Source organism: Rhinopithecus roxellana, chromosome 1, assembly GCF_007565055.1.
Source record: "Rhinopithecus roxellana isolate Shanxi Qingling chromosome 1, ASM756505v1, whole genome shotgun sequence".
In the NCBI taxonomy this organism is placed as follows: Eukaryota; Metazoa; Chordata; class Mammalia; order Primates; family Cercopithecidae; genus Rhinopithecus; species Rhinopithecus roxellana.
Window position 1 is genome coordinate 138457731 of NC_044549.1, and position 17604 is coordinate 138475334.

A 17604-nucleotide genomic window follows, 5' to 3' on the forward strand; every position below is an offset into this window, starting at 1 on the left:
TAAGGGGAATCTTTAAACACTGGGTTTTATTATTATTTCAAGTTATAATGATATTTTATATTGAAATAATCGAATATTGACTGATACCAAATATTGATGAAAATCCAAGCAATTGAGGCATAGCAAAATAAAATGTCTTTAGTATCTTTAGAAAAAAGACAAACGGAAAAATGTGGTCACTTCAGTGTTCAATACCATGCGAAACAGGGATTATTTAGAGAGAAAAGGAATACAGTACATGAGCACATTTATGTTTTCTACTCCTGAACTTGGGAGATTCCTTTAAGGGTGTTTTTTGGGTTTTTTTTTCGTTTTTGTTTTTTGCTTATTTAGCTTTTAATTTCTAGAACACTTGCTCTTCTTTCTGAATTTCATTTATTTATTATTTTCTTGTCACTGATTTGAAGCTCACAGAATATTCTTCCTAACAGTCCAGTCGGTCTGCTTCTCATAAATAATTTTGGCTATTTTAGATGTGGCTGAATATGGGAGGTTGGGGTGGGAGCAAGGCTGGAGGAGTATTTCCTTACTTATGAATTAACTTTCTTTCCCTCCCTTTTCAGTGCATCCTTTGATTCTACTGTTAGGTTGTGGGATGTAGACCGAGGGATCTGCATCCATACCTTGACAAAACACCAAGAGCCTGTGTACAGTGTAGCTTTCAGTCCTGATGGCAGGTATCTGGCAAGTGGTTCTTTTGACAAATGTGTACACATCTGGAACACACAGGTATGTCTCCATTATTTAAATGGTCAGGTACTCTTAAATTTAGGTAGAAGCATTTGCCTATACACTGTCCCCCACCATTTGCTTGTCATTCCTCTTGTGGCATTAATTGAATTCTTGGTTTTAGAATAAGATAGAAACCAATTGAAGTTATGTCTTTATGGAGACTGGAATTTTGAAATGGATTTAGATCGTTCATTTTATTATTATTGTATTCTTTTGTTTTTTTCCAACAGTTTTGTAGATATCAAATGTGAATGTTTAGGATGTATTTATTTACATAAATGACAGATTTTGTTTTTCAAAATAGTTGTCTCTGAAGGAGCTATATATGAGCAGTAAACATCAAAGGACCAGATTTTGTGGCTGAATGCAATAATTTATAAGAAAGAAACTTACAGCTACGTTACCTTTTCAGGTAGTATGTATAGTGTTTCAGAGATTCTTAAAAGTGGAGAAAACAGCCTGTTGCTTTCAATTTTTTAAATCTTCTCAGTGTTTTAGTTTTTATGCTCTATGTACTGTACTTTTTAAATAGCAGTCATTGGACTCATCCCTCCTTTCAGTTATCAGATCTTTGTTGGATGTGGTGCACACGTAGTAAGTTGTTATGGTGTATTTCTTTTTGTGTAGGTGTCCTCTCCCATAGTTCATCTCACAGATTAATTTTCATAACTTATTTTGAAGATTTTAAAATTATTTTATACATTCATACAGTTCAGAATAAACCTCAAACCTTATATAAAGGTATACACTGAGAAACTTTGTTCCCATTTCTGTCTTCCTCTTCTGCTGGTAACAATTTTTCTTAGTTTTTATTTTTTCCTAACTTCTTTTTATGAATAAAATCATTGTGCTTTTTTCATTTTACACTACCACTGACAATATAAAATAATATTTCACCTCACAGTTCAATCCTTTGGTGATAAATGGTATTTCAACATAGTTTTAAATTTGCATTTTCTTATGAATGACATTAGGAATTTTTTTATATATATTTAAGCATACTTGTTAATTTTTCTGTGACTGACCATGTTTTTTTCCATTCTTTTCAACTGAGTTATTCATTGTCTTTGATTTCTAGCAGGACTTTATGGACTAAAACACTAAACCCTTTGTAATGCAGATTTTTGCTAGTTGAACAAATGATTATTAAGCCTGAATCTTACGTTACATTTCAATACAATTTTTAAATATTTATTTTTGTTTTTCTTTAAATAGAGACGGGATCTTTCTATGTTGCCCGGGCTGGCCTCGAACTCCTGTGCCCAAGGGATCCTCCCACCTCAGCTTCCCAAAGTGCTGGGATCACAGGCATGAGCCACCATGCTGGGGCTTCTAATAAAATTTTAGGCTGCGTATGGTGGCTCACGCCTGTAATCCAGCACTTTGGGAGGCCAAGGTGGGCAGTTCTCTTGAGGTCAGGAGTTCAAGACCACCTGGTCAACATCGTGAAACCCCATCTCTCCTAAAACTACAAAAATTAGCCAGGCGTGATGACACAGTAGTCTCAGGTACTCGGGAGGCTGAGGCAGGAGAATCGCTTGAACCCAGAGGTGGAGGTCACAGTGGGCCAAGATTGCACCACTACACTCCAGCCTGGGCAACACAGTGAGACCCTGTCTCAAAAAAAATATTAAAAGTAATTAAGTAAAAATGTTTTGCTTTAATTTTTATTATTAATTCCTTACCTCTACTCCCATATTTTCTGTCTTCATGAATATGTGCCTGTGTTGGATATATTCTGTAACTATGATATATATGCTTTAAAAAACTCTTCCCTAAATTCTAGTTTAACTTTGTGTTTGTGGGAAGACATTAATCATGCACCCAACTAACTTTTTTTTTTTTTTTTTTTTTTTTTTTTAATATGAAGTCTCGCTCTTGTCCCCCAGGCTGGAGTGCCATGGCGCGATCTCGGATCACTGCAACCTCCGCCTCCCGGGTTCCAGCGATTCTCCTGCCTCAGCCCCATGAGTAGCTGGGATTATAGGCGTCTGCCACCACACCCAGCTAGTTTTGGTATTTTTAGTAGAGATAGGGTTTCACCATGTTGGCCAGACTGGTCCTGAACTCCTGACCTCAGGTGATCCACCTGCCTCGTCCTCCCAGTGTGCTGGGATTACAGGCATGAGCCACTGCACCCGGCCTCACCCAACTAAACTTTTTAAACTGAACAACAGTTACAGAGCTGGTGAAAGTGAATCTAAATCTAAATAATATAATTTCGACATGTATTCAAGTTAGTATTTGTTCATTTTCACTTTTAATAATTATACATTTCAAACAGAAAATACTAGAACACTCATATACCTACTGCTCAGATTTAATTGATAAGAACATGTTGCCACACTGTTGTAAATCTCTTCCTTCCTATTTTTACCTGATAAAATGTTGTAGATACAGATAAAGTGTTCACTTCCATTTTCCTCTTCCTTCCTAGAGGCTATAGCAATCCTGAAGAGAGTGCCTGTCATTCCCATGATAAATGATATATACTACTATTTTCTGTGGTAAAATTGTAATTAATCATGCTGTTGTGAATTTTCTATTGTATATCTTTTCAAGCTAGTGTTTTTTACCACTTTTTTGAACTATCACATTAATACTTATATCTCTAGAATGATGATTTATTTAGACAATTCCAGAGTGTTATATGAATATATTAATGTATTCATTGTATATGATATATACAATACATTAATATATTCATTAATATATCCATAATATGAATATATTAATTTTCAAATTTAATTTCCTATTGGGGGATTTAAAAATATACAACATTGCTGGAACATCCTTACACGTTTCCTTGTGCACATGAATGAAAGTTTCTTTTATGAGAATGCTTTTATATATATATGTATACACACACACACCCCTGTGCATGGCATATCCTGTAAGTGGAAATCATGGCCCATAGGGTATATTTATGTGCTTGTGCCAAACTGCTCTTCAATGTGCATGCACCCATTTACACTTCTAATCACAATATTTAGGATTTCCCATTTTCCTTTATCCTTAGGTTATCAGACTGGTAAACATTTTTCCAGTTACATGGATATGAAGCATTGTTTTTTTTTAAATTGCATTTTCTTGATTATCAATGAGTTTAAATATCTTTTCAAATAGTTATTATACAGTTGGACTTCAGCATTTTAATTCACCACCACCACCGTTTTTCAATTTTTTTATATTCTCTACTGATTAGTGTTCATTATGCATTCTGGGTACTAATCCTTCCTGGTCATATGGATTCCAGTGATCTCCCAGTACCACCTTCTTTCATTTTCTTCATGTGGAGTGTTTATCATGTACATGGTTTGTGGGCTTTTTTGGTTGTTGTTTTGTTTTCTCTTGAGATAGGGTCTCACTCTGTCACCTAGGCTGGAATGCAGTGGCAGATCAAGGCTCACTGCAGCCTTGACCTTCATGGGCTCAGGTAATCCTCCCACCCCAGCCTTTCAAGTAGCTGGGATCACAGGTGCATGCCACCACACCCAGCTAATTTTTGTATTTTTTTTGTAGAGACTGGATTTCGCCATGTTACCCAGTCTGGCCTCTACCCACTAGGCTCAAGGAAGCCACCTGCCTTGACCTTCCAAAGTAATCCTGGGATTACAGGCATGAGGCACCACATGCAGATCATGTGGAAGTTTTTAATGTTAATGTTTAGATGCTTTTTATCTTTATCTTTTTAAAATTAATTATTTTTAGAGATGGGGTCTTGCTGTGTTACCCAGGCTGGACTCCTGAGCTCAAGAGATCTTTCACCTCAGCATCCTGTGTCTACTGGGTCTACAGGCATATGCCCTGTGCCTGGCTGGATCTTTCTTTTTTGATAGCTTTTTTTTTTTTTTAATGGCTTAATTCATTTTTCCTTAGAGATATCACTGAGGTCTGATATTTTTTCATGAAGTATCTAAGTTTTATTCCTTTACATATATGTTTTTAGCCCCTTTGGAACTGATTTTTATATATGATGTGAAGTACAGATATTTCTGTTTGGGCAGTCAGGTGAGCACCATTGATTGTCCCCTTTCTGTTTTCATAATGCCACTTATTTCATACACCCAGTTCATGTATATGCGATTTGTTTATACCTTCTTTGTTATTCCATTTGTATATTTGCCTTATCTGAATCAATAGCATAGTTTTAACAATTCTAACTTTATAAATCCCTCTTGTTATTGTTCTTCAAAACTGTTTTTCTGTTCTTGCCACTTTAGTCATCCATATTTCCAAAACAGCATACAATTTTGGGTTTTGTTTATGAGTGCCTTGAATTTATAGGTGAAATTAGGGAAAATTGTTACTGAGTTTTATCACCTATAAATATGTTATACCTCCATTTATTTGTCTTTTATTCCTTCGGTGAAGTTTTATAATTTCTCGGAGAATCTTTTTTTCCTAATGTGTTTTGAGGTGCCTTATGGTTTTTATGTTACTGTGAATGACCTCTTTTAAAAAATATATTCCTTTTATATACTAGTTTTTGCTCACATTTAGAACATTTTCAGTGAACTCATTTAGTCCGTTGTGACAAAATCAATTTTAATGAAATTTGGGCATAGAACTGTAGAGTGCTAATGGAACATACAACAAGACATTTAAGGGCATTTGACCAACTGTTGATACTATTTTGTTTTCACTATTGTGTACCAAAAGTCTTACTTTTTCAAACTTTGAAAATAGTAAAATAGTGGATTTTCAGTGCAGGAGAAAGTTATTATCCTATTGTTATATATACATCTAGGTTTTTTGTTTTCCCGTTTCTTGCCTCATGAATTGCCTAAGCATTTGATGAGTAAATTGTAGAAGTCTTGTGCCAGCATACATACAAATTTGAGGTAGATGCTGACGATCCAAGCCATTGGCCTTTTTAAATGTCTTAGCTCTGCCTTGTTGACCATAATGTTTTGGTTCATTATAGCCCAGTTCAAGCTTAGAGATTGGTAAGTGCTTTTAAAAGAAAGTTGTTTGTTTTTTCAATCCCAAGTTGACTGTAGATTGAATGTCTGTAGGTTGACTATAGATTTTATTTTTTTTATACCTCAGCAAACTTTAGATTTTGTTGGTTCTACTTTTTTCTCTTCTCATTAACGTAGATATTCAAAGCCTACTATACTTGAACTTAATCTCATAAATTATGAGACATTTTAAGTAAACAAAGCAGTTGAGCCTTCCCAGCCTGATAATCGGTAGCAATGTGTCAGTACCAATGCATCTGTGATTCTGTGATTTGTGCCACGTTACCAGGCTAAATTTGAAGAGGAAAACTCAGTCAAACATTCTTCCAGCTTAGTTGTCATCTTGGATAGGCTGAATGGGAGATATTTGCAAGGTGCATGATTTGTTGCCGTGTTGTTTTAAGTAGATCTGCCACCTCTAGCTTGACTTCAGGTTACCATAAAGCTGCAGAGGTCACTTTTCTGATTTGTCAGGGCAGAACACCTGAAGTACATTTTTCAGTTTTCACAACAGGACCTCTGATCTTTGTCCTGCTATATTGACTGGTTTCATAGGAGAATATGTTTTTGGACTGAGTTTTAATTCTTCAGTGGCAGCTGAATAATAAAATAACTTTGTTACATTTATGATTCAGCTTAATTAATGATGACATTGTTAGTATTCCTGCCTGTGTTTTTTGTTTAAACTTATAACATCTTTAAAAAATAGTGTACATATCTGGCTGGGAACTGTGGCGCATGCTTATAATTCCAACATTTTGGGAGGCTTGGGTGGGTGAATTGCTTGAGGCCAAGAGTTCAAGACCAGCCTGGGCAACACGGTCAGACCTTGTCTTTACAAATAATTTTTTAAAAATCAGCTGGGCACGGTGGCATGTACCTGTAATCCTAGCTACTCAGGAGGTGGAGGCGGGAGGATCACTCTAGCCCAGGAGTTAGAAGGTGCAATGAGCTGTGATTGTACAACTGCATCCAACCTGGGTAACAGAACAAGACTGTGTCCAAAAAAATAAAAAAGGAACGTACATATATTATTTTAGCTTTTTTTTATAATCCCCTAGCTTAGGAACTGGTCAGTAAATATAGAGTGAATAACAGACTTACACTGGAATTATCTTTATTAGTTTGTTATACTTCCTCTTTAAGAAGTTTTGTCAAAGAAATTCTGAATTTATTTTGTTTCTTTACATGTTAGCTAGACTCATGCATCATTTAGCAACAACAAAAACTTATTTGATAGACTGAATGTTTACTTCTAGCTATTGTTGGCTATGTCAAAGAGACCAGATGCCTTAGCCAAGAATGGTTATCAACACTGGAGAAACTGAGTATGTGTGTGAGTAATCTTTTGAGAATAGGCTGGTATCATCTTTTTATAAAGGGATCATATTACACTTCTAGAATTTCAGAACTTATTTTGTATAGTTGAAGCTAAGTCCCTCCTTTGATTGCTAGAAATAAGGCCATGTAATATTTTTATTTCAGCATTTGGATTTATTATAATATGTATTATGATTTTTAAGATTTTATTTTTCATTCTTTTAGACAGGTGCTCTAGTTCACAGCTATAGGGGAACAGGTGGAATTTTTGAAGTTTGCTGGAATGCAGCAGGAGACAAAGTTGGAGCCAGTGCATCAGATGGTTCAGTAAGTATAGTAAAGTGTTTCCAAAGAGGGTGTGGGTGGGTATTCACATCAGAATGCAGCTTATTGTTGGTGATACCAAAGTGGTTTTTTGTTGTTGTTGTTGTTTTTTCAAAATAAATTTTAAGGTATGATACTGATTTTTTTTTTTTTTCCCTGAGGCTGTAAACTTCTCATGTGCGTTGGATTTAAATAAAGTAAACCAAATTTAGGCTGTCCTTACCAAAAGAGTACCTTATAAACTAGAAAAGGACAGTCATTTTTAATGTGAACCTTCATTTATGAAATTAGGTATACCAGAGTAACATTCTGAGAAGGACTCTGAAATTTTTAATGTGTATTTCTACCTTCTCCTCTTCACAGAAGAGTTTTTTTGGCTCAGGGAAGGCAGGACTAGAGGTAGTTGGTTCCTGTGTTGAGGAATGTGTGATACTGAAAGATTTTCAGGATGAGGTTGGCCAACTCTTTACAGCAATGCAAATATGGCTTCCAAAGTTGTAGAAGCAACAGAAGATGGGAAAAGGGTAGCTATTTACTGACGCTGTAGCTGAATATAGTATGTGATATCTTTCATTAGTGTCCAATAGATAGGAAATGGTTGTTTTGAGCATTTTCTCCTACCTTTTTAATCAACAGAGTATTAAAAATCCTAGCCATGGTTCTTCCCCCATAGTTTGAGCTCATGGTTGTTCTCTTGACCTGCTTAAATCTAATTTCTGTCAGTTAACCGCTCATTTCCATGATTATCATGCTTTACCAATTTTATAAACTTGGAACTAAGAAACATTTCAAATTGTACTATAGGAAAGTTAAACATAAAATGTACAATAAAATTCTGAATACACTGGTTGATTATTCTAATTTCTTACAGGTTTGTGTATTAGACCTTCGGAAATAGCGCTACTAGTTGGAAGCCATGGACCGACTATGAATGTGTACATAGCCAAAATGACTGTCCCTGACCCATGTACTGCTATAGTCCCACTTGAACCATGGCCAGTCCACTACAGCCAAATCTAAAAGAAATATATACATAAGTGTATATACACAAAATTGCACCCTGAAGATGACAGAGTTTTGTCACAGCTTGTGAATTCTGTTCACCAAGTGCTGGAATCTAATCTGCTGTGCCCCTAAAATAGCATTTAGAAGTTTTGGATATGAAAAACAGAAGAGAGAAAAATATACATTATAAAAGCAGAACATACATGTACCAGTTTTTGGATACTAAATGACAGCCTTGTTTCTCCCCTTTGAATCAGCAGACACCATGGATTATATTCTTTTTTCCCTTCAGTAGTGAGCAGTTTGTATGTACAGAGAAAATGGACTTACAGAAACTTGCAGCAGTAGTTTGTTCTTGCTTTAAAATTTTGTTTTTGGTTTAGATTATGGATGCATGAAGTAAGGGAGTGAATCAGTTTCTTGTTTATATTTTTTTCACCTTTTAAACAACAAAAAATTCTTTAAAATATTTTAATGCATTCTTTTGAAGAGGTAGATGTTTGGTACATTTTATGGCTCCCAGAGCATATATTCAGTTGGTGCATGTTGTGGAAGGGGGAATTGGAAATTAAATGAAAACCTATGACTTTGGTCATGTCAATCTGTAAGACACATCAGTAAAAGGGTATTATGCTCTGTTGGTTTTGTTTTTTTGTTTTTCTTTTTGTTTTTCTTTTTTTTTCTGTTTTGTTTTTTGGTGATGTGGCTTAAATGCAATAGTTTCTTTTTTGGGACATATTTCTGCCAATTAAAGACTAGAAGGGCACAAATTTTTTTTTTAATTACCATAGAGAAGATACATTTAAAAAAAAAAATCTTCTGATGTTTTGTAGCCATAACTAAATTATGGTAAAAGTGTGCACTATTGTGAAAAGGAGCAAAGTAGTTTTGGGTTTTTTGTTGTTTGTTTGTTTTGCTTTGTTTTTTAAGAGATTAAAATGTTTCTGGATAAGGATTAGCTTCTCAAAGTGTCCATCATTCTGTGTAGAAGCTTAAATATGTAAATGTAACCAACCTCCAGTATTAAAAAATCTCTCATGTTGTTTTCTTTATACAAAGCAAGATAACGGCATATAACACTGCCATTACATGGCAAAATGTTTGCTACCTTAGTTTAAAAAACAATCTCAAACAAAAGACTTGCTTCAAGGTGTTTTTAAATAGCAGTGATTCAGAATTTTTTTTATGAAAATATAATTGCACTAACCTTCTTCCTGCTGCTCTGATTCTGCATTTGTGGTACTTGTGACTACGTTTTTTCAAATATAGATCGATTTAAGCTGCTAATTTTTTTTTCAGTAATCACTACTATATCATGTCTTTTACTCTGTTTATAATATCACGTATTTTCTTAAAGATATAGATATTAAATTAAACCTTGTGCTCATGCAACTTAGAGTAACATATACAAATGATTGCATGAGGCCATGTTTATATGTGTGACTAATAAGGCTTGTCATGATTAACATAATCCAGGTATGTCATTTCTGAAGAGAATAGTCATCAAATTTATATCTCAAAGATTTTAATTAAGGAATTGCTTACTGTTGAGCTTAGCAAATTAATAACACTATTTCTGTCACTAATTATTTTGAGGCCTTTTAGTACTAAAATTTTAACCTGTGTTCTAAGTTTAGGTAGAAACTGATTTAACCCAAGTAATGCAGCTTTGATTTTCAGCATTTGTTGCTTTGCTATTTTTACAAAACAGCATTGATTGAAGCAAGTCTTCGTTTTACTAAGGTAGGGTAGCATTTGCTATTGGTAAAGAGAATAAATACACTTAATTTCACAATACATTGTTATATGTACCCCAGTTGTTGTTAGTGGGGACTATGATACTGTAATAATATTTTTAAAAATTTACATCCAGAGAGGCAGTCATTCACGATGGTTTTGTGCCAGCTCTTTTTAGGGTTTTGGATCACATTAGAGATATTTAGAACATATTACCATGTGACTTATGTAGGAAACCTAATATGCTGAGTATCTGGCACTTGAATTCCTGCTTTTATTGCTGGAGGTCCACATCTGTGGTTGACCTCTGTTACTGTTTAAAAAAATAAATAAAAATAAAAAAAATCTGTGCAATAATTTTAAAATGTGCTCCCAGGAATAGACACAAATGTTTTGAGTATCTTTTAAGCTGCATTTTCCTTTAGCGATGCATTTGTCAATTGCACTGAATTTAAATCTGAAAGTCAGAGGTGATTATTGATAGTACTTTTGTATTTTGATATGGACAGTTTATTCATTTGCATACAGTTATTGACTTTTTCCCAGCTGATTAAAAGATAAGAAATTCTGCAATATAGCTGCCAAAATAGACAGCTACATTTTTATATTGTCATCTTTTCTGGGTTTTTTTTGTTTTTTTTTTGTTTTTTTTTTTTCCTTTAGCTATTTTACTTAAGCATAGCCACAATAGGACATGTAAGAGATTATAAATACAGAGCTTTATTATCCTGACGTCTTGGGTCTTTTAAGTATACACTTTTCTGAAAGGTATCCATTTTGTAGGCTTGGGTTCTTCATGAGCATACGATTGTTTATTTTTGCTGCTGTTCTCAACATCATCATTGCCTGCTGATGTGCCACGATGCTGCTCCAATAGACAGAAATAAGATTGTCTCTAATTTGAGCAGTAACATGATTGCAAGAGACCAAGTTTCACAGCTTGTAAAGTTCTGTATTTGGGATTCTTGCTTATTTTTCCGCCTGTGTTTTTCTGAGAACTTATTCCTGATGATCAATTGAATCCAGTAGTTTTTCTATGCTATTTGTTGTTGTATAAGCTACTGTAAGAAACTTATAAGGAAAAATAGAAAGGAAAACTTGAATGAATACTCATTGTAAAATGGAATAAAGAAAGAGCAGCTGCCACTTTTAAACAACATAAAGGAATATCTTTTTTTTTTTTTTTTTTTGCCTCCGTGTAGGAAATCCCATAAGTTCTTATATTTGTTCCAATTCCTATTTTCTGCCATTGACCAGGTAACATCATTGACTTTCAAATGACTTTTAGAAGTGGTAACTCTTAATTTCCTAATAGATGTTAGAGTGTATTGAATTCTGTTTTAATTATTCTCTAGGTAAGTATGTTTTAGGATTAAATACCTTTTACAGATACTGAAAGTGCCTCCTTTTGTGGTGTAAAAAACAAATTATGGTGCAAAAAGTAATCACTAGATTGAATTACATGAAGGTTTTTTGCTTTTTGACATACGAAAATGTCAAGAGAAAGGCCAAAGATTTGTACTTTTTCACTTACAAAGCCCTCCTTTTTCCCTTAAACTCCTTGCTGTCAAATTAGATTTAATGAGAGAGTACTATTTTTAAGGAGATATTAAAACACATTTAATATCTGTTTATGTAGAATGATTTTGTTAAGAGTGATGTAAACTATTATTGAGTAGAGGCCTAAAGAGGACTGTGCATTTTTGCTATTTAAAGGAATCACAAATGATCATACTTAAGTGAGCAAAAATGACAAGTTTTACTAGATAAGTAGAGAAACAAATCTCAAATGCAGTGCTACAATTTTCATTATCTTAAGCACATTGTACATTTCTACAGAACCTGTGATTATTGTCGCATGCTAAGGATGGTACTTGCATATGGTGAATTACTGTTGACAGTTTCCGCAGAAATCCTATTTCAGTGGACCAACATTGTGGCATGGCAGCAAATGCCAACATTTTGTGGAATAGCAGCAAATCTACAAGAGACCCTGGTTGGTTTTTCGTTTTATTTTCTTTGTTTTTTTCCCCCTTCTGAATCAGCAGGGATGGAAGGAGGGTAGGGAAGTTACGAATTACTCCTTCCAGTAGTAGCTCTGAAGTGTCACATTTAGTATCAGTTTTTTTGAAACATGATTCTAGTTAAATGTAGAAGAGAGAAAAAAGAGGAAGTGTTCACTTTTTTAATACACTGATTTAGAAATTTGATGTCTTATATCAGTAGTTCTGAGGTATTGATAGCTTTCTTTATTTCTGCCTTTACGTTGACAGTGTTGAAGCAGGGTGAATAACTAGGGCATATATTTTTGTTTTTAAGTAAGTTGTTTCATGATGTTTTCTTTGGAATTTCTGGATAAGTTCAGGAAAACATTCTGCATGTTGTATCTAGTCTGATGTACTTATCCATCTCATTGCAAACAAAAACACGCAGACTGCATTTTGTAGCTCTGTAATCCTTGAATACAGAAGTAAATTTTCTTCTTTCCTGACTTTGACATTGTAGCTATACTGTTTCCATTTTTATTTTTACAAATCCTTTGGGTCTAATTCTGTGAGCCTACCTATAGCACTGGATTAAAATGTCTGCATCATTTCTTTAGTTATCCAGTTAACTTTAAAACTGTTGTAAAAGTGTAAACCAGCCCATGACAGTTTTTTGTACATGTTAAAGAACTTCATTGTTCAGTTTTCATGATTATTGTATAAGGAAGACTGATATAGATGTTCTATGCTGTCCTGGACCATGTTAATTACACTTACGATGTATTTTGGTTCCACATCACAATGATTTGTCCCCAGTGACCCTTTTATCCTTTCTAGGCACATTTTTTTTTGTTGTTGTTGTTGCAGTTCCCCTTTGCATTGTATTGCTTTGACAACTGTAATTTGAATCAGATCTGAAAGAGGTCCAGAATAAAATATATTTTGATATTATGTTGGCTGTGTACATATATAAAACCTTTGATATCTATGTAGTTTGTATAGCCTATTTACTAGTCAAGTAAAGAGAGAGGGATGGTATTCTTGTTTACAGTTTCTTGTTTACATTTTAATTGCTTTTACTTCTCTAGTGTTCTATTGTAGAATAAACCTTTTTGCTCCGAGTTAGCCTTCATAACCTATAACATGTTCGTTCTCTCCCATACTGGTATTACTGATTATAACTGCCATCAGAACCCAAACCACTGTTTTTCATAAACATATTGTTTCCCAAGATATATACTTTAAAGTAAGCCCATAATAAAATTATAAATTTTACTATTTTTATTACTTCTTGCAGGAGATAAGATTTTTTTAAATGAAGGGGTTATTTACTATTTTTATTAAAGTATAATAGAACATCTAATCAGCTAAGGGATTGTAATTTTTAATTCTTTTGAAAAATCAATATTGTATTTAAAAGACGTTATTTCACATAAACTAAAAGAGACCTTAGATACATTTGTTTGCTTAGCCACACAGTTGAGCACAAAACAGTGTGTAGATGTGTTGAAGATTAGCACAGGAGGCTCAGCTTCCTCAGTGACCTTTTTTTGCTTCACAACAAGCCAATTATAGTTGAATCATTTTTTCTCTTAGCTAGTTGTTATTACAAACTTTATAAGAAAAACTAGACACCTTCTAGTTTTAATTAATACCAACTCCTTTAGAGTTTAGAGACTTTTTTTAAAAGAATCATTGAGCATATTTTCTCTTTTGTTTTTAAAGAACTTACACTCTCCAGGTCTTCTGTTTTTCCTGTTTATTTCCTTAAACAGAAATAAATGCAAGCATAGTTTTATGTTTTATTAGAAGTAAGCCACTGCAGTTGTTAGAACTGACATGCTTTCATTTTCAAGGGGTTATCTTTTATTGCGTGGCATAGATTGTTAATAATATCCCACATTGTATACTTTTCCAAAAAGGGTTGGATTCCTAAGGATTAGAATCCTTGTAAACTTGAGGGAAAGCTGAAATTAATTCGAACAGTAATAGAAGGGGTTATTTTTAATTTCAGTTATACTTTACAATGGATTAGATTTATTAACGAGTATAATCCATAGCAGATCAGATCAAAGTTTACTGTTTTACCAATATATTAATTTGAAAAAATACAGTGGAGGAAAAGACACTATAGATGGTAGTTTTATGGTGCTTTTCTCTACTGTACCTAAAGTGCTTTGTCATCAGTGAAATGTTAACCCTATGCTACTTTTTCTGCATGCTTCTTAAATGTCATCTCAATGATTAATTGTCCTAACTTGTAATATTTTTGTATTCAATTTTTTTAGGAGTTCCTTGTAATTTCTTTACAATTTAAAAATATATTAAACACAAAGTGTTTAGTAAAGTACAGAAGACAATTACTAATGTTTCTTGGTTGTTGGATTTGTATGATCCATTGGGCAGACAATTTATATTTTAAGAACTAAGACCAGTGGGGTGGAATCTATACCAAAAAAAGTATCACAATCCTATTTTTTTAAAAAAAACTTTCTAACATGCTTATCTAATGTCAGAATGAGCTGCCTTAAGAGATGCTCTGCTACCAGAAAGCTCTAAAGCATAGGTTGGATGGCCACTGGACCAGGCTACTTTGGAGAAAACAAGCACTGCTGGAGCACCTCAAATAGACTGTTGGGTTAAAAAATCTAGTCACATTGAACGTCATAGTCAGAAATCAGAATTTAAAAACAGGATCAGCTTCCAGGATCTCTCACATTCAATATAGGGGATTTTGAAAAATCTACACATTGCTGAAGCAAGACCTTTTCCGTAAGCTTTTATTGGTTTAATTTACATACACTTGCTGGACCGGGTCAATTATCTGATTTTCCAACTTGAGTCCATGAGGAACAGTGCTTCCCCGTAGAGAGGGAGGAATAGCTAAAACTCCTAGCACAATGAAGAGCTGCCATTTGGGATGGCCTAGAGTCATCAGGTAATTCAGTTAAGTTTAATATGACATAAAACTTGTTGAAATATTTTAGTGTGTTGGGAATAAACTGAAGTTGGACAGATTGGTTGTTGAAGTAAATGAAGTCTGATAAATCAAGAGTCGGTTAGCGGTAAGTTCATTCTACTTCTTAAATGGTGTTGGTTAACTTGGAATGTGCGTTAGAATCTTTCATGCCTTGTCCTACCTGTTGTCCTACCCGTTGACCAATATGGTAGCACAAGGTAAGTGTGCTGCTTTTCATATGCTTGTTTGGTTTTGTGTCATAGATAATGTGGGAGGTGGCTGTCACTGGCATGTGGTATATTTACTGTAGAGCACATGCTGGTTAAAGAATTTTAAATACAAGGTATAAATAATAAATTTTCATTTTCAAACTCCCAACCAAGTCCTTAGTGGTATCCACTGTTAACAACTTGACATATGTCCTTCTAAACATTTTCAGTACATACTTTAAACAGAAAAATACAAATGAGATCGTAATCGTTGAATTCAGAAACTCACTTTTTCACAGAAATTATCAGGGACCATTGTCCCTTCCACTTAAGTATTCCCCTATACTGTAGATGTAGAATATACTGTATGGTTTAATAGAGCATGAATTCTGCCTGACTACCTGGGGTGAATCCAGACTAGCTGCTTGGCCTAAGGAGTTGCTGTCCTGGTTTCCTTAATGGGGATAATGATAGTTATTTATCTCATTGATGGGTTATGAGGATTACAAATTTAGTATATCTGAAGCCCTTAGAGAATGGTGCCTGGTTGTATAAAGCACAGTATGTATTACCACACGTTTTTATTTCTAATGGTCAGATTTTATTGTACACCAGGATTTAGCCCCTATAATGTAAATTTACTTTTTCACCGTTTACTATTACAAACAATGGAGCAATAAAATATTCATATTTACAAGACAAATACAACAGTCAATTCTGATATACACCGTTTAATACACACTTCAAAGATTCTTTAAAACTTGCTTCCCTTGGCTGGGCACGGTGGCTCAGGCCTCTAATCCCAGCAATTTGGGAAGCCAAGGTGGGTGGAGTACGAGGTCAAGAGTTCGAGACCAGCCTGACCAACATGGTGAAACCCCGTCTCCACTGAAAATACAAAAATTAGCCAGGCTTGGTGGTGCCTGCCTGTAATTCCAGCTTCTCAGAGGTGGAGGCAGGAGAATCACTTGAGCCTGGGACATGGAGGTTAGTGAGCCGAGATTGCACCATTGCACTCCAGCCTGGGTGACAGAGCGAGACTGTCTCAAAAACAACAACAACGACAAACCTTGCCTGCCAGCCATTTTCTGGCACTAACAACATATTATTTCAAAAGGATCCATTTAAGAATTTGTAGAAGGGAGATTTTCTCTGAAGAATGCTTTGTATATTTATAGGAAAGAGAGTAGACCTGTAAGTAACAATCTGGGTTATGGGTTAGCAGAAAACAACTAAATTTTTAAGCCTACGTTCTTTAGCATTTAATGACTATTAATACTAATGATGTGATGAAGATTTTGTTAAACACGGATGAAAATTTTTCGACTGTAGATTACGCACAATGTACAGGCTAAATCCAATTATAAACTCTGGAACTACCAGACTTTTAATAGCATATATTAATATTGCTGGAAGCCAGATTCCTGGTCTGTTTGCTAAATTAGCAGACATTTGAATTTTTTTGTAGGGCTTTTTAAATTTGAAGACCACTTTCACCCATCTTGCCTTCCCGAGTCCTGAGTCCTCTTTTTTTTTAATTCAGCAAATATTTGTTGAGTAATGTTTTCTAAGAAGTGTGTCTGCCACTGGATGTATGGTAGTGAGGAAGAAAAAGGCTCTCTTCTTGTGAAATGTAACTACAACAGAAGATAGTTTATTAAGCGCTGCAACAGAAACAATTGGGTTGAAGCACGTTGGGCGTGGTGGCTCACGCTTATAATCCCAGGCCGAGGATGAGGCTGGCGGACCACCTTGGGTCAGGAGTTCGAGATCAGCCTGACCAACATGGAGAAACCCCGTCTCTACTAAGAGTACAGAATTAGCTGGGCATGGTGGTGCATTTCTGTAATCCCAGGAGAATAGCTTGAACCTGAGGGGCAGAGGTTGCAATGAGCAGAGATCGCGCCATTGCACTCCAGCCTGGGCAACAAGAGCAAAACTCAGTTTAAAAAAAAAAAAAAAAAAAAAAAGAATTGGGTTGAAGCACTGGAAGTTACTTTTTCTGAGCCAGAAACTGCCAAACACAGTTTCAAATGGTTCAACCTAATCCCAGGTACTGTGTTTGCTAATGGCACGGGGCACCTAACAACTTGAGTTTTGATCCTTCACTCTATGTCCCATGACACCCTCTTTGTGATCCACATTACAGTTGTAATTACATGTTTTATGTCTGCCTTCTAGTGGTCACTATTATAATTTTAAGTAGTATGTATTTACATCTTCAGTTACTACTTTAAGCAGTGTCCTTTTTTTTTTTAATACTTTAAGTTCTAGGGTACATGTGCACAACGTGCAGGTTTGTTACATATGTATACATGTGTCATGTTGGTGTACTGCACCCATTAACTCGTCATTTACATTAGGTATAT

At 34.8% G+C, this 17604-nt stretch overlaps 1 protein-coding gene across 5 annotated transcripts in view; it reads left to right on the forward strand.

The window, feature by feature from the left end:
• TBL1XR1 (transducin beta like 1 X-linked receptor 1) overlaps positions 1-13018 on the forward strand; it is a 179950-nt gene extending 166932 nt beyond the window's left edge. For all 5 annotated transcript variants that reach the window (XM_030931919.1, XM_010379913.2, XM_030931924.1 and 2 more), the window contains 3 exons: positions 564-729; positions 7242-7343; positions 8212-13018. In XM_030931919.1, coding sequence (XP_030787779.1) covers positions 564-729; positions 7242-7343; positions 8212-8238 — 295 coding nt within the window. In that variant the 3' untranslated portion in view covers positions 8239-13018. The remainder of the gene's footprint in view (positions 1-563; positions 730-7241; positions 7344-8211) is intronic.
• Positions 13019-17604: the final 4586 nt, after the last annotated feature.